The sequence below is a fragment of the Opisthocomus hoazin genome, chromosome 4 (assembly GCF_030867145.1).
Source record: "Opisthocomus hoazin isolate bOpiHoa1 chromosome 4, bOpiHoa1.hap1, whole genome shotgun sequence".
Classification (NCBI taxonomy): domain Eukaryota; kingdom Metazoa; phylum Chordata; class Aves; order Opisthocomiformes; family Opisthocomidae; genus Opisthocomus; species Opisthocomus hoazin.
Genome location: NC_134417.1, coordinates 50226882 through 50249829, shown reverse-complemented (window position 1 = coordinate 50249829; position 22948 = coordinate 50226882). Strand labels below are relative to the sequence as shown.

At 43.0% G+C, this 22948-nt stretch overlaps 1 protein-coding gene across 6 annotated transcripts in view; it reads right to left on the bottom strand.

Annotated features, from left to right (window-relative positions):
- The window catches only part of SLC4A7 (solute carrier family 4 member 7), an 89830-nt gene extending 69245 nt beyond the window's left edge, over window positions 1–20585 (bottom strand). For all 6 annotated transcript variants that reach the window (XM_075418978.1, XM_075418979.1, XM_075418980.1 and 3 more), the window contains exon 1: window positions 20421–20585. In XM_075418978.1, coding sequence (XP_075275093.1) covers window positions 20421–20468 — 48 coding nt within the window. In that variant the 5' untranslated portion in view covers window positions 20469–20585. The remainder of the gene's footprint in view (window positions 1–20420) is intronic.
- Window positions 20586–22948: the final 2363 nt, after the last annotated feature.

Genomic DNA, 22948 nt, shown 5'->3' with positions numbered 1-22948 from the left:
TCCCAGGCCCCCATCGCAGCTACCGTCGGGTCGCACCGCAGCGGAACGGGCAAGACGGCGTGCCTCCCACTCCGGCTCAGAGAATACCAAAAAAGGAACTGAAGCAGAGCTTGAGACTTAACATTTTCTGCAGCAACAGCAGCTAAGAACAGCTCCAAGGTCATGTTTTTGCTCTGATCCAAGACTTCATCAGCACTACAAAATGAAAGCACATTTGTACCTCAGGTCCCAGAACACAACCACCCAGAAGTCAGACATCTGCTAAGTGTGTTTACAGATGTATTATCGACCTTTCACTGAATATTCATTCCAAAGCGGGGCAGGGGGGGGTGTTTTCATTTTTGGTGGGGGTTTTTTCGATTTTTTTTTTTCTCTTACATAAGCCATATATTCTCATTCAGCACAATAAACCAGGGCTGACTAAAAAAAGTCCTCGTTTATTTTTTTCCTGTTGAAGAGGTAAAAAAGCCATTTTGTTAGCTGCAATTAATTTTATGTCTCCTTCCAGAGTGAGATGGCTCTCTGTTTCAGGTATGATATGAATAACTATACTTTTTCCTTGCTTAAGCCACCCTTAGAAACATGCTACCTCCACTCAGGCAGATCAAATTCAGAGCTTCATTTCACTCTTCCCCTCTTCATCACTGACATACCTTAATCACCTTGTCCCATCATATAACACGCAGGAAAACTGGCTCTTTAAGGCATCATCCACAACAATCTTCATGACATGACACTGCCTTCCTTGTTCTCTTTTCTTCTTTTATTCTTACTTCTTGGATGGTGAGAACTCCAGTAATGAAGCTGGACTGCTGCCACCCCAACCAACGAACAACTTGGACAAAACGTAACAAATAACACACTGTTCATAAACTTGGGGCAAATACCACCAGCCAAAGAAACATACTGTGCAATTGTGAAAATGGTCTGTATCACCTAGTAGGTAAGAAAGCAGAAGACCACATTCAGTTCCCCCCCCTGCCTTTCTCAGCCCAGAAAATTCTCTGACCATAGACTAATAAAAGTATTTTCAGATAGTGCTGACAAGAGAGTTTAAAAGTGGTTTGTTTCCACTCTGTAAACAGATGTTCACTCTAACATGTGTGTGAATCTTTTCACTTCCAAGCTATTGAAGGCCTCTCTCCTGCTATATGTGAATGATGATAAACTACATGATTCATATTAGGAAGAATAAAGTTTAACAAAAATATCAGATACCCTAACTCTTAGTGATCTCTTCTCAACTGAGCATCCTACACCAAAGCTACTCTTTTCCTAATGCAGAGCACAGATTCATACAGTTCTTCAGCTACTCAGATGAATATTGAAACAGTCATGCTGAATCGTGTTCGGGTGACTCTCCCACACTTTAATGCAGTCCTCCTTAGCAGAAATTCGTACTAGCAGTACTTCGATTTCTAAAAGTACAAAAGTCGGTTTGTTTGGTTTTTGGGGGGGGTGGGGTGTGAAGGGGGAAGAGGCTGTCTATTCCTCTGGGACAGAATGGGGGGGAGGGCTGACAAACACACCTTTTTTTTTTATTTTTATAGGTTTTCGAAAGAATACATACTTGGTTTGGCAACTTAAAAAAAAAAGCCCTCCCTGAAGCAGTTTACCGAAATCTTCTTTCTAGTCTACAGTCAACCAATCCCTGGTTAATAGTCACTCAGCCTTGGAACAAAAAAAAACAACACTCAGAAGCTTTATTCATTTAAGAAAAAACAAACAGAAAGCAAGAACGTGCCATGTAGAGCCAAGCTGAAAAAAATCCAACATTTTAAAATATAAACAAGTTTTTTTTCAAACAGATGAAAGTTTTTGTCTTTTAAGTCCCAAATCAAAATACTTTGTGGATAAATGTCTGCTCTTACCTAAGAGCAAATACCAGGGAAAAAGCTTCTCAACACATGGAGAACTCCACAGCAACTTCAAACTGAAACTGTCTCAATGTGCTTAACTACAGAAGTATTCTAAAACAAACCGTAGGCAAATACATTCACAATTATCACATCCTTGAACATATTCAGTGACAACACTGTGAGAACTCAGAGCAAAACTATTTGTGCTGCAGCAGTATTTCAACCATATGCTTGACGCTGCAAAAGAATCTTAATGAAGTGTATGAGTGTATGTTTTTAAAACAAAAGGAAACAGAAGCAGCTATCATGAAACATAACACTTTTTCCATTAATCTTTCCTCCTTAATTTTCAGTTTTATAGCCCTTCAAGTTCCACTTATTTGAGCTTACCTCCAGCTATAAAAGCACTTTTTGGAAAGACACGTCCAAAGAAAATCTATGTTCTCCAGACAGAAAGATTTCATCTGAGGTCTTTGCTAAACTTTTAATCTTTCCACATGCAATATACAGGCCACGATTTTCTTGTAGAAGTACAGGCTTCCATTAAAAATTCCCTCAAATTCAACTACATTGTACTAATTCCAAAATCTCTGTTAACCATGGGGTGGAATGCAGAAGTGTTTACAATGGATTAGAAGAGTAATTTTCATTTCTCTTGTTATGACTAGTTTCTGGATCAATTTGTAAAAATATCCCCTACCACATCTTACAGCAACACTAGCATTAACACCCCAGCAAGCTGTATAAATTACTACAGCCATAAGCTCTTCTTTCCTGTCCTCCAAATTTTCCTCTTAAAGTGAGAGAACAATTACAATCCCAGTCTATCACGAAGTGGCAGTGAACTGCCTGACTGCGGGGTCTGCAGAGTCTCTGGCAAGCAGAGCTGTGCTTATTCTGCCATTCCGAGATGGCAGGGCACAAGCACGTTTTTATTCAAAGTCGCTGCGGTGGGCAGGACCATCACCTCAGCAGACCCAGCCAGACAGGAACACAAGGAAACTGAGTGCTCGTTTGCTTGCCAAGAGGCCATGCTGACATACTCGCCCATCTGGCCCTGTAAATTGGCAGACCTGGTATGAGGTTTCTATTGATACCTTAAAATCCTGGGAAGGGGAGAACTGTTAAGAGTTACATCCATAAGCCAAGCTCAACACTTTGTTATATGAACAAATAATACAAACAAACGTGGTGATATTTTCTATCATTGCAGCCCAAAAAACCCAACCCAGTTCACTGCTACCTTTCTTCACATATCTGAAAGGACAGCATCTGTCAAACTCTAAGCAGTTCTCTTTAGAAATTAATACAAAGAACAAGAAATACTCACCCATGAAATAACAAGACAATACTTCTAAATGAAGCTTTATTTTGGATTGGGGCAGTGGAGTGTGGCTCAGGTCACGGGGGAGTCATGAGAGGAGGCAAGGTGCAAGGGGATTAAAATGATGCAGGGGCAAGTTGTTCGACTTGTCTACTGTTGGTATGTCAAATACCAATACAGATGGCTTTGTTCAGCTTCTTATTAAATGGGAACTTACTAACTCATATCAAGAAGAACAGCTTCCTATGAGTTTTCTATTACACATAAATTAAATACAAACTATTCCTCTAAGGAGATGTTATACCCTCAGCAAGGGAACACAGAAGCCTTCATAGGCAGTGGCTCATCATTTAATGAATTAAAACTATTCATAAAACCCAAGAGTTTAACTGCCTACAAGTATTTTTCAGAATAAAATTTCCACATAACAGCTAGATCCCAAGACGTACATCTGCATAGCATGCTTCAGCTTGCTTCAGTTTGTGTCGGCACGTACACACGCAAGTGAGTGCTTCCAAAAAAAGCAAAAGGAGGAAAAAAAAAAAGGAGGACGGAAAAAAGACAGATGTGTTCTGCGCAGATATTCTCTGGTGTATTGCCCCAGTAGTGGACTCCTGGGTTTCTCAGCATATTGCAGGACAGCTGTCATAAACCACTGGGATTCTGAGAGCGAGCATGGGGCCGATCGTTAGTTTGAGTCCTCCTGACATTACACAATTAACACATCATTCCGAGAGCTGCATACTTATTCTCTAGAGAGGACAGCACTGAAACCTGTAATCTCAATCGGCATCAACAGCGAGATTACTATGTACCCTGTTACACAGACTACTTCATCAATCACCCTGCAGTCCTAATTTGGATGCATTGATGAAGCGGAAAAACAAGTGTCGCATGTAAACTTTTAGAGTACTTATTTCTGGACTCAAAAGCATCCCTCGGTAAGAGACAGATGGAACAAATTCACCATGTCCAAACAGAACACTACCAAGAATTTCACTTCAACATGTACAAGCATGCGGTCACCGTGCAAATGGCATCGAGACAGGTTAGGGGGGTTTTGAGCTATTTGATTTGATGGGTGGGTTTTTTTTGGTGGGGTGTTGGTTTTGTTTTGTTTTTTGGGTTTTTTTTTTTTGCGAAAGAATGAGGATGCTTTCTAAATTGAAAGCTGCTTACTTTACAACTACAACATGTCCATCATCGCTTGCTTTTACATAAATTCATCTCCAGGCATTCTGGCAGCATTTTTGAGAGATTCTAGCTTTTCTTCATCCTAAAGAAGTCTTAGATGACTATGCAAGTTCACAAGAACTATAAACCAGGGCTATTTCAACACTATTAAGGCCATATATTTAAACACTCTACAATTACTTGTACAAATATCAAACATTCATCTCCTAGAATAACAGACGGCACAGAAGCGAACAACTGATGAATCCAGATATGAAGCAGCATAGTATGGGCCAGATAATTTTATTTGGTTTGTACTGACATGATTTGAAGTATGGGCACACAAAAGCCTTTCCCTGACAGCTGATCCTCAGGAGGGGAAAAAAAAAAAAAAAAAAAGTGGGGGGAAGGGGTTTTGTAGGAAAAACAAAAAAGAAAAAAAAAAAGAGTAAAATTATCCAATTATCCAGTTAGGACAGATTCTCCAAATGCAACCAAACCAAGCTGCACCCACACAAAACAGTTCCTTAACAAGAACACCAATCATCAGCAGCTAATATATAAAAAATTTACTCTTTCAATGAATGCTGCCATTTCTGAATGATTCTTCAGCTATATGTGTCTCTCTCAATAGAAAAGTGAAAGATTGTGAATCTCACCAATTCACATGAATTCAAGGCTTAACCCTCAGCTTCCCCTGTCTCTCGAATTCTCCTCTATTTGTATAATTGCATCCTAGTCAAATCAAGCATCTGTGTAATAATTTATTAACAACATGTTCACTCTTATAGTGAACAAAAAATACTACCTACAAATCAAAGCAAACTGTAACAGGAAGGTAAGGCAATTTTCCCACTATTCAGCAGCAGGACGGGAGGTATCAGCACTCTGCTGGCCCACAACATTTCTTCTTAAAAACAAGGCAGGCAGAATGGCAGTAAAACTCTGGGCCTGCTCACGATCACTGCAACTTGAATGAGGGCAGAAATTCACCATAAATTTTTAACTGTCCAGGTAGCGTAATATACAAGATTTGGGTGTTGTTGTCTGCAGATTATTGTAATACAAAATACACTCCACAAATCACATCTCCCAAGTTACGCTGCATATCTTCAAGACATCCGAAATCTACATTTATCATGAATGCCAGACAATCACCATGTTATATGCTGAATGTTAACTAGTTACCAGTGTTTTAGCAAGCTGCTACCATGATAAAATCACAACTACCAAAAAAGTAAGTTCTAGCAATCCACATGTATTAACTAGGCAGACAGTAACAGAAAGCTGTAATTCCCATTTTTGTGCTAGTGCTGGCAATCACCTGAACCAGCAAACACAGTGGTTCAGGGAACCAATCCAGCAATAAAATTACGCTGACAGTATTTTGCCACTTGAGCTCTGCCGTCACTCATCACTGGCGCGGCGCAGGTGGTGCCCAGAGCGGGCAAGACGGCTGAGCCGGGCAGGAACAGCAGCACCACAGCGCAGCTCCCGCAGAGATCGACTCGGGCTGTAGCAGAGCTCCTCTAGCTTCACACGTCAGCTTGGGCAAAATGAACAGCCTGGAGAAATGGAAAGGTAACGCTGGTGCCACTTTCCCTTCTCCTCACAATATTTTTGACTAGACATTTTAACATATAGGAACAACAGCTTACAGCCCTGGCGATGTGTTACTATATCAAACAAATTTCTGCAATCAGATATCTTAATCACATACGCATTCATAGAACTTTAAATGTTTAACTGGGTTTTTCTGGGAGGAAGAACATCTTCACCAGAAGGCTTTTAGCAATCAAACCAAGCCTTCATCATTCCATAAATTCGAAGACTGTTTGCCACCTCAACCTGACATAGGAGAAAATCTGAAAAGTGAAATACAAGTTATATGAGAAACAACAGTTAAGAGGGGTAATACTTAAACTTTCCCACCTACAGCCAGAAGCAACATGTAGAGAAATATTCAAATAGGAAGAATTTGAATATACTTGTCCTCTAGGGAACTCCCTGTGTTTCTGTTGATAAAATTTTCATTTGCCTAGATCATATGCATATTATAACCATATCCATCCCTTTCTTCCTGTGTTACTTCATTTAAGTCAGGACACACACAAAGAAATTAACCTATCCACAAAATTATTTACTATTATTCTCAGATTTCCTCACAAGACTGACTCTACAGAAAAAACTCAACTGCCTGTAAACCAGGCTGGAAAAGGGTCACTGAACAGCACGCTGTAAAAATCTCCCATGTACCGAACACACAGAATCAAACTGGCTTGTACTGCACACTAGCCTTAATCAAATGAGATTGTATCTGAATGATAAGGCATTGAACTCTGGTAGAAAATGGTACCTTTTTAATAAAATTTGAATAACATTTTATAATTGGAGCAGTATGACATATAGCTTTTGGTGATCTTAACATCAGTTTCAGAGCTTCTGCCTGAGATGTAATTAATTTAAATAAAAGCAATAATTTCACATCTGATTTTAATATTAATAACCTTTTACAGACTTCATCAAAAACTGAGGTTTCCAAAAGACCAGTCTTTAAAGCTCGAATCAATTTTCATTTTCAATTACCAAAATCAACACAAGCAGAAGCATACTTCAAAAAAGAAATATATATAAAGCAAAATCAGTCAAGCATAATAAGACAAATGAATGGATATTTTAAAATACTTATAACTAGATGAACTGTCTACTAAAAGCTATTTATGTTATCTGAGGTTTCCGTGCATTGATAGGGGCTCAAAGAAAGGTTAAGGCACCCTTTTCTCACTGGGACAGAACAACTGTGCCAGAAAGAAGCTCTCGGATTAAAGGAAGACTGTAGTTCAGTTTAGAATTACAACATTCATACCAGACACTAGGGGGAACCTGAAAGCAGATCACTTGTACACGCTGATGCTGCTATCAACCTCAAATTTTCACTCATGGACAAGTTATTTAGATATATGAGTGAAGATAACCTACTTTTTTCAGACCACTGAGGTTGTAATGCTTAAGCACTTGAAATTTAGTCATGCAGACTATGTAATTGGGAAAAAACATGCAAATCTTAGAAAGCAGGCTTGTGCAATAGTACAGAGCACAACCATCATTCTCTATTCTTCCAGTCTTTTCTATTGAAGAAAATTATCAAGCTGCATATTCAAATACCAACCTGTTAAGGTAGTATGTTAAAACAAAAGCAACTGAAAAGACTACAATGCATATTTACACTTACTGTTTAGGAAACGAAACAATGAAAGCAGCCTAGAGAAAAGTTTATTCTATGTATTTGAAGCTTGTTGCCACTTTTGACTAACTTCATAATGTAACTGGATTTTTGGTAATATGTAATGTTAGTAGCAACTTACACACATTCATGAACATGCATGCTCTCCTAAACAGTGTCATCATGAACACATTCCACAACAGAGGAACTGTACCACAATTGCCAGACTTTTGGAACCACTGTGTCAGCAACCTTCATTTCTACTCCAAGTCATATTCGGAATTTACAAGATAAACCCACATTTCTAAAAGCTCTAGAAGAATTAAGTAGCTTTAGAGAAAGATAGGCATGCAAGTTTGAAAGATGTCGCTAGCAGCATTCACAGTCTAACACTCTGTAAGAAGAAAAATGGAGGAAGAGGGTGGCGGAAGAGAGAGTTCACCAATCGTTTCCTAAAATTTGCCCCTTTTTCTTTAAATAATAATTATACTATTTTAATAGCTCTACATACTTATTGACACTTTAAGGTGGTATTATATTCCACAGCTAAGCTTTCTAAAAAAAAAAAGCTCTTTCAGATAACTATTCATGTATTTTCTAGGTGTTGCAAACTAACTTGACTCAAAGTCTTTTCTACTAAAGTTATCAATACAATGGCCTTTTCCAATCTAAATGATTCTATGATTTCTACGATTCTAATAGAGACACATCCACTGCTGAAGTGGAACATCCTTAACACTTTACATTAGTTCTGAGGCATTGACTCAAATACAGTTTTTCAAACACTATTCTCTTCACCAAGGTTTTATGAGCAAAAAGCAATAAAGACACAACACAAAAAAAACCTCTATTAAGTTGCTTTTATTGCAAATTTATGAAACTACAGAAGAAAACTATCTACTCTAAATTAGGAAGCCACTGAAGCAGATACCATTCGTAACAGGATAATACTAACGCATGACTAAGAAGCCATGAACATAACTCCCACGCTACCTATATCGCCTTGACAGTCAGGGACCACTTCTTCACAAAGACATCATGAGCAGGCCTTGAATTACAGGCTCCCTCTATTACAGTGACGGAGACGCAAAAAAAAAAAAGTCTCCAGTAAGTATTTAAATCCCTATACCTCCCTCAGCTGCAAGGGAAGACAAACTGCCCTGTGCTCAAGCCTAGAATTCTCTGTTGCGCTGTAGCTGTATGCTGGGTGGTACCTTCTATGATGAAAAGACGACTCGCTTGTTGCTCAAGAGGGATTTTAGAATACTGTGACAGGACCACATCCAATTAATCAGTTTCTGAATCATTTCAGTTTCATTACATCTAGTCTCTGAAGTTTCTTTGATATAAACCATTATTCCCATTAATAACACTTCTGTCAAACTACTTGCTACCAATAAGTTTAACACATTAACTTACATAATCAGCAGAGGACACTTAAAGACCAGCTTTCTCGTCTACAAAGAGTTCCATGATATCTCTCAATGGCAGGCAAGCGCAGCAATGTTAATAAAAATCAAGCTGAAAAAAGGAAAGGATATCTGCTACTCTTGGGTTTTATCACTTCCTTAAATTAGTCATAATAATTATCAGATGCTATCTGTTTGTTTTTATATAAGCAGTTTTAAAATGCATGGCCAGTAGGGTGTAGTCATTTGACAAACAAAATGAAGATTTTACCACCAACAGTAACAGCAGCTGTGGCTATTCACAAAGTTTCTCATTTCCTTTTTCATACACGAAGTCTGTCTGGAAATATGCTTGACATGCTAAAGAAATGCGTGCGCTTACATAAGAGTATAGCCTTACAATAGTGCTGTACAAGCCAAAGGAAAAAAAAAAATGCAAAAAAATCACTAGCCTAAAACAAGCAGTCATTTAAATACAATCATTCCAATAGCTTTTTTTTATTTCTAAATAGAGACAAAGAAGCAATAAATCTAGCAGTAGTCTAAACAACCCTACCTTACTGTTTAGAATGCTAATTAAAGAGCTTGCAGTCAGTCCTCTGACTGCACAAGTTAGTCAGAGAACCCACAAGACTCCTTCTTTCTGGGGAGCAACTAGAAAAGATGACACTCTAGTTTTATCTAGCACTAGTAAGCACCAGTAGCACTATTTAGTTAAAACCCCTCTTTATAGAGACAGATGTGAAAAAATGTAATTCCTAGAACATAGATTGAAGTTGCAGTGTTTCTACCTGCATCAAGTTATGTTTACAGGTATCACCAAGAAAAAGAGAAGAAAATTTAGGCTTTTCAACCAAAGCACCTCCAGTATGGCAGAATTGTCTCCCCTCCACAGAACAGCACTTAATTAATACCTCATTAAGTATTTCAAGGTAAGGGAAAGAGATGTATATTACTACTGCCACATGACCTAGTGAAACGTGAACATGAAAGTCTGTCACGCTTGGTCCCTCCAAGCTGAGAAGCCAAGAAGTTATGCAACGTCATCAGCCAACACAACAGCACCAGCCAACTAAAAACTTTAACAATTATTATTAAGGAATGGCTGCCTTGCAGAAATAGCAGTTATTACAGCTAAGTTTACAATACTGGAGTAGTTAAAATACTGACATGTTGTGTCTATCAGAAACCAACTGCAAGTAAAACAACACACTTGCATAAATGTCCGCTTTAAATCTATATTGTGAACAGAACTAGATGGTAGACTTTAATAGTTTTACAACATAAACATGGGCACAGCACATCTCCCAGGGCTCAGCCAACAGAGGCATCTAACAGATGTGTCACAGCAGTTCACACAACAAAGCAACAGAGGGCCCTGAAACACCATTCAAGACTGTGCACCATGTTCCAGGGCGCAGCCTCCAATGCCAGCCGAAGCAACTGTCCCTCGCACACCAGAGAGCCCAACTCCACAACTGCACACGGAGGTTGCCACCATCCAGGTGCTGGGCTGCAGGGAGCACCAGCTGCTCCTTCCCGGTGCTGCTGATAGCAAAGGCCTCATCTGAGGGTGGTGTGCCATCTCCAAAGTGCCGAGCAGCCGGGTGAGAGTGCTGCAGGAGGGGATGAACACACTGCCCAAGAGGGAAGCACAAGGTCCTGGGAGGTCTGGTACTTGCTGAATAATGTTTTGGAAAGACTGAGGCTCGTCCAGTCCTCAAACTATTGCACTTCCCTGCTTATCCATATGGACACCAGTGACACTTCCAAAAGCAATTACTGAGCAAATCAAGAGTGTCTACTAAGCACTGTGGGCAAGGGTGAAGAGGCCCAGGTGCTGTTTCTCAGTTTCTCCAGTGAGAAGCAAAAGGCTCAGGACAGAGTAGATACATCCAGAAGGTCAGTATGTGGTTGCTTGCAGAGCTTTTACTGCTATGACCACAGGAACCTCTTTCATGACCAAGGATTCATCTGACAAAGAGTGGCAAGGGTATCTTTGCCACCAAGCGCATTAAGCTTGTGAGTTAAGACTTTAAACTAGGCATGGTGGAGAAAGGTTGTCACATTTAAGAGAAGTGAAGACATGGGGAACACAAGACAGAAGGCTCGTGCGCTTCCCCCCATGTCTGGGGGCCCATCTCAAGTGCTTGCACACAAGTGCACACAGCGTGGGAAGTAACAGGAGGACCTAGTCCATGCACAGCTGCAGAGCTATAACCTCACAGGAATTAGAGTGATGGTGGAACAGCTCACATGGCTGAAGTGTTACAATGGATGGATACAAGCTCTTGAGAAAAGCCAGGCTGGAAAGCCAAGGAACATGGGTTTAAATCTATGCAAAGCACTGGCTACAACACACACTGCTTTGCTTGGAATGAGTGACAAGACAGTAAAGACCTTATGGGTAAGGATCAGTCAACAGTCCAACATGAGTGACGCCGTGCTAAGTGCCTGCTACAGACCTCCTGATCAAGAAGGGGAAGTAGAAGACAACTTCATTCGAAAGCTGGAGGAAGCTTCACGATTACAGGCCCTGGTACATATTTGGGCCTAAAACCACTGGTATCCGCTGGTAGCGTGTGGCCAAGCACAAGCACTCCAGGAGATATCTTGAGTGTGCTGAAAATGATTTCTTGGTGCAAATGATCAATGAATCAACTCACTAAGAAGCTCAGCTGGATCTGTTGCTCACAAACAAGGAAGAACCAGATAGTCATGTGGAAGTCAAGAACAACCTCGACCACAGCAATCACGAAACTGTGGAATTTAAACTCCTGAGATAGCGATAAAGACAAGTAGTACAGCGTACAGAGCAAGACCTAGTACATGCAGTTACACACGGCACTTCAGCGGAACAGATTTCAGCTCATTCAGGGATCATCTTGGTAGAGTCTCACGGAAAATCACCATGGCAGATGAAGGGACAGCCTGTGAGGGCTGGCTGATTTTCAAGGACAACCTCCTCAAAGCACAAGAGGGACCATTCCTGCACGCAAGAATTCAAGCAGACCTGGCAACAGACCAGCATGAGAGACAAAGAAACCCGTGACTGAGCTCAAATGCAAAACAGAGTACATGGAAGGTGGAAGCAGGGGTGGGAGGAATACACAGACATTATCTAATCGTGCAGGGGTGGAGTTAGATAAGCCAAAACTCTGCTGAAGTTGAAACAAACAATGGATGTGGGAGGTAGTACGAAGGGGAGAAAACACTTTTTAATTTTTTCCTCCAAATACAATAGCAACAGAAAATAGATCTTTGTACAACAAGGTGTTATGCACATTAGCACCTGCTATGCATCCTTTTCTTACAAATGCAAAAGAAAACCTGAAAAATCAGGGCTTCTAAATGTGAACTTGAAGTCTGATCAGTTAGCAAAAATCATTATTTACTAGCTTTTCTAGCTTAGTCATAACACTATCTAAAAGAAGGAAGCTGCATGTGCTTCCGCTTAGCATGACTTTTGAGATCCAGAACACAACATCCCGAATCTCTTGACATGGCAACAGAATTTTTGCACTGAGAAGCAATCACCTTCCAGAAATGGATACCAAACGAGATTCTATCACAACAAGACTATGAACACAGGTTTGCTTTAACCCCTTTCTTTCTTTGGTAAGAAAGATATACCAAACTGGACAGCCTGATCAGAGATTCTCTAGTCTTCTGATTACACTCTGCTAGTGAAACAGCCACGGTGTTCAGAAGTGGCACTTCTCATTGAAGCAAATTCTTGGCTTATTGTGGCAAGGAACAATTGACATCATTACCCTTGCCATAACCTAGGTATTTACAATCACTTAGCTGTCTTTTTCTTTATCCCAAAATAGATTCCAGTCAAGACATGGCCAGCATATATTTAGTAGACATTAGTCATGGAAAATGCAGAGTAATCAGTCTAGTACAACAATGAGCAGGGGGGGAAATCAAATTTAAAAAAAAAATCTTCACTTTACACTTTAGGGAAGCATAGTTTTTAAAGACATGCTGTCCACATACACACTCTTAATACACACATGTCCCGACAGTGAAAAGATAATAACCAAAAAAAGTCAAGTTTTCCATGCAAGTCCCTAGTTCTCTCCACCTAAAAGCAGACCTCAGCTAACAGATCCTCAGTACAGTATAGTTGTACTGCAGAAGGAACAGTAGCAAAGGGCAAAGCAGAAGGTCAAACAGCAGAATTCCAACATACATCGGATGGTGGCGGGACAATTCCCCCTTCCTCTCTGCAGCCTCTGCCCACATGCCTCATTCACAGGAAGCTTCAGTTTGTTTGGAGGCAGAGTCCAGAAATTCTGCTAAACTGGGGCAACATTTTGACAACAGGTGTGCAATCTGGAAACTTCTACTGAAGACTCCCTTTTAGTTAAAAAAAAACCACCACACTTCAAGTCTGTTTTTAAGTTTAAAAATATTTTGGTATTTCAGGATACTGTCTTAGCCATACTGCCAACAAGACAAGCCTAGATGCCTTCCGGCACAACTGTGTCTTTTGAAAAACATCAGTACTCATTCTGTATAATTTGTAGAAAATTTAAACTTCCAATGAGATCAAATAAGTAGACAAAAAAAAAACCCAACAAATAGTGATACAGAAGAAATCTCAAAATCTCTCACAGCAGGAATCTGGGGAAGAAGATGGCACACCTGTACCTCACAAAATACCATATATTGAGAGAGTTCGAAATAAAGATTTGAGTAAGGTCCTACTCTTCATGTTGACATTGTGTTCACCAAAAATAATCTTCAGTGCTGAAGACATGAAAGAGCCAGGGGAAAGGGAAGGTCTATCAGGTACATTACTAAGTACAAATGCAGGGGCAAAGAGTCAAACTCTAAGAAAAACATAAATATACCTTTCAGAAAAGTGGATGCTGAAAGAGGATACAAGATGATACAAGTACAGCCTTGCAAATGCCCCTGCTAAAATGGGACTTGCTAGAATGAATAAGCCAGGGGTGTTTCAAGGTTATGAAGCACTCCAGCATTGCTGAAATACAACAACTTGTGCCAGTATACCCAAATAGGACAACCATTCCATTACATAGTTTGAGTCAATTTAGTTTAAAGCAATGGAGTAGGAAAAACAAAATCTCAGTGCGAGCTAAAACAGCCTTTCCTTGGCAGAAGTCACACGAGCATCCAGACTGTCAGATACAACACTACGGATCAATCTGCCAAAACGTTACTACAGCTGTATAGCTCTACTCACATGGCACTGGACAATTTACAGAGATAACTGTAACTGCCATACAGCACAAGCATTTAGTCTTTTTTGTGCATTTATGAAAATGGAATAGCCTTCCTGCCATACAATCCTGGCACTGTTATTAGAAGAATAAATGTTTAATCTTCTCTGTAGATAAAAAAAACGATAAACTAACTACGAGCCATACTCTAAAGATTAAATGACTGAAAAGACTTTAAGAAGCAAAGTTTTCAAAAACTTACATAAAGAGGCATGCTGATAAGTAACTAACATGGCTCCATCTACTGGTTAAAATCTATGTTTCCTCTGTCACTACATCCTCTCTACTGCAGCAAATTTAACTCCCAGTGAAACAAGCAACACAGAGAGTGCAAAACACAAACTAACACAGACTCTTACACAGGTAATATCTTCTAATAACCATTGAGATATGCTGGCAAGGTAGATTTGGGATGCTTCCACAATTAATGTTGACTCTCAGTAACACAAAAAAGAGCTCCTAAGATATCAGGACTGACTTTTTAAATGCAAATGTGCTTTTTTTAAAAATAATGTTGCAACATTTTCACATACTTCTAATTGTGCAAATGTAAATTTAGAAATACATATTTAAGAACACTGTAAGATCATCTGTAGAAGAATCAATAGCCTCACTGTTGCATTCAGACATGTACTCATCTACAGCATTAAGTAGTTCATGGTGCTTTTTCTCCATCTGCTTATTTACAAAAACCTCATTTGAATCTCACTATTCATATCACTAGTTCAAAGCATTAGCTAGACAGCTATCTTAACTTGAGCTGAAGATTTGAAATGTTCCTAAACTTTATCTTTCCAGAATATGCTATACTAAAAGTACGACAGTATTCTTTGGAGACCTTCTCTAGCTAAGTTCAAGTACATTCAAGTTACACTCTTTATTTTACCAATCACTAGTCACAAAGCAGCTCTATTTATTAAGTACGACTTCAGGGCCACTAAATATCTGGTGTAACAGATATTCTTCTGCAAAGGATATCAATATTCAAAAGCCAACAACAATCACGCTGACACGTCAAAAGTCACCTACAGAAGCAGATCAATCACAGGGATTATAAAGCAACAACTACTCAACCTAGTACACCCTACAGCTTATTTCAGACAGCAAATAAAACTACTGCAATGAAGCCTAAAGAAAGTTCTCAGGTAACACACCAAGTTTTTGACAGCCATGGTAACTTTTTAAGAACTCAAAAATACTGGCAGCACATACAGTTAATAGCAGCTTGCAGTACCTTAACTCAGAGGTCATCAGAGACATCGCTCATAGTCCACTGCATGGTGCAAGCTGTACCAGGTATGCACCCTACCCAAACAGCACAATGCAGAAAAGCAGCTTGTCTCTCAAAAGTCACAGATTCAAGTCTGCAAGGTTGTCAAGCCAGCAAAACTCTTTTGTCAGGGCTCTTTAGCTAGGGCACTGCTACACCAGGATAACCGTATTGCTTTAACTTGTGGAGAGCAAGTGTTCAGCCAGATGCTACGAACTTGTGGGGGAGGAGAGTTTCCTGCACAGTCCTCAATTATGCAGTACAAACATACCCTCAGTTACCCTTGTCCAGCCATAAAGGGAAAACACAGGTTCAAGCTTACTCGGCTAATATGAAAAAAATAAAAATTTGTAGCAGCCTAATATTCTTCAGAGACCTGTCATATGACTTGCCATCACAAAAGCCACATGTCAAATAAGGCCAGTAACCACACAAAAGAACACTTTCCCCTATTTAATTTCTAAAACAGTAAGTCATCCAAGATACATGGAAAAATATGAACTAGTCAATTCTGTAAAACTTTGGTTTACTGTACTGATGCTACTTACGCTCTCACATACAAAGCACCACCAAGGTAAATCAAGACTTACAATATATTTTGAAAGGAATTGTTTCATTAACCACCTAAGAGAAGTACTACACAGGTAGACAAAGTTACCAAGCTATCTGAAATGCAGCAACTGGACCAAAGCTTAGTTCCGAAACCACGTATTCCAACCTACCTGCCACCAAATACCTGGTTCTCCCTTGAAATCCGTTCATGAAAATAAAGTTATACTTAAGATTTTTTCTTGAAAAGAAAAAGCATTTTGTATTTTTTATTATAAAACTGTTGAAGTTGTAACTACCAGCAGATTCTGATAATTAGGATACTTCTGATCAATTTGAGCATTTTTTTATTTCAGGTGGCTCTGATGTCTGTTACTCCATACTCCTACAAGCCTTCACAGGTTTTGTTACGGATTTAACAAGCTGGAGCATGAGACACTACCCTGTTGCATTCAAAAGATGCACCAGCATAAAGGAACGGACAGACCCCATTGAGGCGATGATGTGTGTTGGCAAAGTGAGCTGTACCTGAAAGAGTCTTCAAATGAAGCCTGAAGTGAAATCCCAAAGCTGTCATTGAAACACAACCACCGCTGAACAGGAAAGTCGAAAACCCACCTAATAATGTGCATGCACAGCTGCTAAAAGTTAAAAGTGGTAGCCAACCACACAGCCACTTCAGGACAAGCACAGGGACGCTAATGCCCTCTTCAGTGAGATATGGCAGACCACATTACTGTAATGCTTTGGTTAGGAAAGCCAGAAGGAGAAGCCTGGAAATAACGCCCTTCTCCAACAAGTGCCACTTGCAGTTCTGTTATCACCTACAGGAAAATAGTGTTAAAACCAGACTTGTTTCATTGAAAGAAAAAGAAGTCAAAGAAACACAAACCCATCACTTAGCCATACCGTATTGTCTACGATCTTGTGAATGTTTTATGATATACATGAAGTAGTATCAAATACTACATGAAAAAGAGTTTCCGTATGCTTTTTTGTTTTAGATAGCATAAAGTATTTTGAAAATATTACCTGCAAAATACCTAGAGACAGAACTGCAACACACGTTCCTCTACATGCTATTTGCAGCTGTTGCAGAGAAACCCACCAAACTATCTGGTAATGAACACCACGATGACAAAAGCTAGAAGCTAGAACCAAGATCACCGGTACACAGTATCAAGCATTTTAATACCATTACTGCAACTGCCAAACTCACCACTGTATAGGAAGCAACATACTAACACGTTCCACTCCTATTTAAACAAACCAAGAAAGAATGACCGTAAGTAGCTGTTGAGGGAAGAGGAAAAACAAGACAAGCATACAACAACTCCTCCTTACACTCTCATAACCTCCAGCTATTTTCAACTCAGACTTCCTGAGGCTGTTGCTCATCCATTTACTAACCTCAATGTATCCGTCTTCTGACGCTTGTCTGACCTCCCCTTAAGTCCACAAAAACTTCTTGTGTATACATCATACAGCAAGTATATCTGTGAATTCCCCGCACTGAGTGAAGGACCACCTCCTTTGGTTTGTTCTGAACCTAGCGCCTAGCTCTGACTTGACTCTGTGCCTCCTCTTCCATCTTCACCTGCTCTCTCCACAGAAGTTTCATGGAGTCTTATCATATCACTGTCCCACCATCTCTACTAGGCTAACAAGTCCTAGCCTGTTCAATCATTTCAATCATCTTGTCTAATAACTAATTCATACCTTGCTGTCCTTCAATGAACCTCTTCCAATAATAACACACCTTTTCTAAGATGAGGGGCAGAACAGCTTACAGTACGTAAGGTATGAAAGAATCATGGATTTGTGTGGTTACATATCTTTTTTCCTATTGTATTCTCTACTCATCCCAGATGTTCTGATCATCGGTTACTCTGTGGTTGTAGTAACTCTACCGGGCATTTGTTTTGCCTCCCCCTTCTGACTTTCACGTACACACTGCCCCCAAGCAGTCTCCTCAAAATACCAACGTCCTAAACACTTGATGACGTTCTTCTTTAAGACTGGACCTAAAATACAAAAAACAAGCAAGGTTAAAGGTTATTTTACACCTTTGATTAAATAAATCCAGTGGAGGGAGGTTGACTGACAGAGGTGCTCCTCCATACAAGAAGTATTAGATATGTAATAAGCAAACTCTGGTACTACATAAACACAGAAACACCTGATTTACCAACACTGGAGAAAGGAAGAAAAGCAAGTGTAAAGGAGTTCTTTATTTGATCATGCTTCTGTATTTTCAAGCCACAGCACTTAAGTTCCCAGATTCGATTCACGCTTTCTACAAAGTCCTTTCATCTTAGTGAGATGTTTATTTCTGAAAAAGCTTTGCACGTGTAAGCAGTTTCAGCAGGCTCTGCTCACAGGAAGGTGGCCTCTACAACCAGAAGCACAGGATTAGAAAAATTAATTCAAGCTGTATTGTCAAAAATACTTGTATTTTAGATTAAATAGCTTCCGTGTATATAAAATTATACCTCTTGCATTCAAAAACCACAATAAAACCAACACCTCTATACTCTGTAATTGCCCAAAGACAGCATGTCCTGTCTTTTCTTTAAGCAGACATTTAGTTCACGTGTTTTCCCTAGAAATTCCGTTTTTCTAGTTCCTACCAATCTTTCCGCTCTCTCGCTTTTCTAACCATTTTGGTTTTCTCCCAGCTGCAGTTACCTCCTCAATACAGTTTTACACTAAGGTCAGGTTCCTGACCAGGCGTTGCTGTTACAAGGAAGCCAACCTGGACCACTCCACTGAGCACCTCTGTTTGAAACACCTACATCAAAAACGACCATGAAGTAGTACAGCAGCTTATGCCTCAGTCCCAAAAGCCCCCAGCTAGTTTCTGTTCGGACAGAACCTCGATGACTCCTGCCGGGCCTGACAGAGATGTGCTCAGGGCACGCTGACTTTCATGAGGTCTGCAATCCTCATTTAAATTCACCTGAGGGTAACCATTAGCACCTTCCACTTTAACCTCACAAACTCGAAGCCCAGAGCTTTTGCAATTTGCTCCATACAGCCTAGCATCTCTTTACTAGACCGGAGCATTCTCCTCCCAGCTAAGAGGAGGTGTCTCCTGCAGAGAGGCAAGGTAGTTTTAACATGAATTAAACCCGTCAAGCAGTCTGCTCTTACCCAGAATTTATCTTGAACGAGCTAACACGAATTGGGAATATGTCTTTTTGGGGCAGAGGCAAGCAGGCGGAGAAGCGGTCTAGAACAGATCTATAGAACCTTTAGAGGTGAGCTCATACATTGATTTCTGAAGGCAACATACAAAGACTGTAATAATCCAAGGAACTCGCAAAACTCCTGGACCTCTGAACCACGGAGTTACCGACGCTCCTGTTACAACAAAGGCAAGGCAGAGGAGACGTTCTGGTGTCGCAGGAAGCTAGCGCTCCGCCAGATCGCCAATTTTATCAGGTGTGACTCAAGTCTCTCCTTGAAGAACGGCGGAAAGATGATGAAAACTCACGCGTTTGCCACGTTACTTCCCCGTCTCTGAGCCACCAGCGACACCTCCCTCCTCCCGGGCACCGAAAACCAGCCGCGGTGCGACACCTTTTTGGAAGGGGCCTTGAAGGAGAGCATCAGAGCCAGGACTCAGCGGCGGCTCGTTAACAACATCCAGACCTTGAGTCATCCGAAGGGAGGGGAAATTACAGCCGTGGCACCACACGTATCTTTCGGCAGCGCAGGAAGCCAGGCAGCACATGCCTGCCTACCCTCGCCGCCGGCCCGGGAAGGAAACCAGCCCGAGCTCCCCGGCCGTACCCGCCTGCCCCCGCCGCCCACCAGAAATCCGCCGGGGAACCGCTCGCACGGCCCGGTCCGGCCGCGCCGCGGGAGGACGAGGGGCAGACAGCCCGCCGTGCGTGCCTGCGCGCTGCTCCCTCGCCCAGGAACTCGTCAGCCGGCGGGGCCGGCGGAAAGGCGAGGCCAGGGGCGGCCGCACCGCCCACCGCCGCCGGCAGCAGCCCCGCGGGGAGCTCACAAAGGAGCGGAGGGGGGGGGGACGGGACGGGACAGGGCAGGCGCAGCCGCCCGCAGCGGAACAAAGGCGCCGGCCCCGCCGCGGGGGGGGGCACGGCGGCGCGCACGAGGCCGGCACGCGGGCACACCTGCGCCCGCCCGCCCGGCGGCAAGAGGGGCCGGGGGGCCCCGGCGCTCGGGTACCGGCAGCGCCGCTGCCGCCTCCCGGGGCTGCGGGGGCAGAGGGGGTCCCCCCGCCCCCCGACAAAGAGGGGATCGGGACGGCTCCGCGGGCGACGCTGCCCCGTGGCGGCCCTTTGTGCGCCCCCCACCCCCGACCGCACCGCACCCCGCCCCCGCGTTACCGTGGTGAGCAACGGTCTCATCTGCTCGCCCGCCCGCTCCTCTTCCATAGCGGCGCTGCCGAGATCGCCCGGGAGCGGGGCGCGGAGCGGGAGGCGGACAGCGGGCTGGCTGCCTGGCGGAGGCGGGCGGCGGTCGGTACCCTCAGGACGGGGCGGCCGCGACTGCTCCGCCGCGCCGGGGGGGGCCGAGCCCAGACCGACTCGGCGCGCCCGCTGCCCCGCCCCGCGCGCGACCGGCAGCGTCGCCAGCCAATGGGAGGGAGCGCAGCGCCCAGCGCGTCCACGCCCCCCGCGCGCCGCTGCCCCCCGGGGGCCGGCGCGGCGGCGGGGCGGGGCGGGGCGCGGCGCGGGCGGCGAGCGCGCCGTCCCACGCGGAGCCGCGTGGCGGGCCGGCCCGGCCTCGCCTCAGCCGCCTGCCGGGCGGAGCGGGCCCGGCTCCGCGCAGCGCGGCGTCCCGCTCGCCGGCGGCCGCTGCCAGCATTTTACCATGCGAGCTGAAATTTTCCATGCCAGGTGCCTGCCCCGGGCTGGGTTTTTTTTTGAAAAAAGTAACCGAAATAATTCGGTCGTTTCCGAAAATAAATATTCCCTCAAAAGGGTGGGGTGGGGGGGGCGTAGTGCCAAGGCTGTGCCTTTGGCTGCCGCCGTAATGCTTCGCTCCAGCAGAAGTTTATAGAAAGAAGCGGCCACTTGCACTCGTCCCGCACAGGTAACGTCCGCCTCGATCAGAATTAGACTGAGTCTCAAACAAGCCCTCTCAAATGGAGATAAGAGAGAGCTGCTGGTCTTACCAGCAGCTTCAGAAGCAGCAAATGCAAGGAATGCGTGCATCAGCAAACACCATGCTGGACGAAGAACACTGTAAAAGGAGGCTCTGCAGGGCCCATGGACGAAAACGTAAACCCAGCTGCAGAGGCAAAGCGGGCCTCTCCGGCCGCCTACAAGCAGGAGCTTGTAGTACGGCTTCAGAGACCTTGCTTCGGAAGCTGGCCACAGACTAGCAAAAGACTCTGAACCTTCGCCTGAGCGTGGGCAAGAAGAGCTGGGTGGTGAGCGGCAGTCTGCTCTCTGCTTTTCAGGAAAGACACTGGCAGAGGCAGATCAGTCTGCAGATGAAAGTAGTTCACCATTGCTCCGAAAGGAAGCGGATGTCCTGGGAGGAACAGGAGGTGCACACACCGTTGGATGGCACTGGGCACAGATGCAAGGCTGGCCATAAGGCCAGAGCTCCTGACCCACACAACTTGGAGGAAGCTTTCAAATGAATGACTTGGCATGGGTCTACACCAGGTCACTCTAACCTGTACTTTGAGGAACATATCATTAGTGTAAGCTACACTTGCCCAGTTGTACTGAGGAGATGAAGTAAGACAAGCTGTGTGGAACTGATTGAACAGGGAGCAATCTTAACACATTCTTCAATCAAAGACTATGACCTGGATCAGGTGTCAGCTGAGTTTGAACAGGTAACAGACAGAAATAAAGCACTGTGCACAACCTCCACAAAAATAATAACCCCGATGTAAAGTGCTTTGATACACCTGCGGTATAACTGTGACCTATTGTGTCCTCTCATCTTCCAGGAACAGTACTGGCAGAGTTTCAGCTCAGATAAACCATTGAAAACGATCTTGCGCTAGACTGCATGGGTATAATGGGTATGGATTGTAACTTCAGGTCCCACATAATTAGTGCTAAATAGGCGGCTTGGTTGGCAGATCACAGAGGTGCTTCTTTGATACTGGGATGACCACAACCCCTCTTCACAAGCCCAGAACTTCTCCATTCTCTGGGGACTCAGCCCAGAGAACAGTAATATCTAAAGTAAGGACTTCCCGTAATGCGTGGTAAACTACAGTATTTGGTGAGGTTCCTCAGGGGACAGCAGACAGAGTGTTTTTAAAAACTTGCCCAGAGTGAGAAGAGTGTTCAGTCCATCAAAAAGGAGCAAGCTGACATGAATGTCAGTTAGGTTTTAGCATCAAAGCATGTTCCTTTCCCATCATCCTCTTGACCTCTGAAGAGGGATCTCTGACAAGATCCTCTCGCACTCTTTCGCTGGCATCAGAGAACACCCAAAAGACAAATCAGGGCACAGTCGGGCACAGCATTCATTCGTCGTACTTCCTTTGGCACACTATACCGAGAGCAATACCTCTAGGTGAACACCCCGTCATTTGCTGAGCTGAAAAACTTGTTTGCTTACTGCATTCCATCTGGTCACCATATGTATAACTACAGCAGAAAAGGCCAACCTAGCTCCCCCATTACATGCTGCCTGAGTGAAAAGAAAATTATGCCTCTGTTCGCATTAAGTTGACCAGAACTTCATAATACTCAAAACCTACCTTTTCCAAAATCCATTAAGAGGCCAGCATTGTGCATATGAGCATAAATGCAACTATCACTGACGCACCAGATGACATGCGAAAGGAGATGGATAGGGCTCATGTGGCACTGAAGAAGCGGATCATTAGTATTTTTAATAAGATAATGTACCTGGTCCATCAAGGACAGCCGGATGGTGC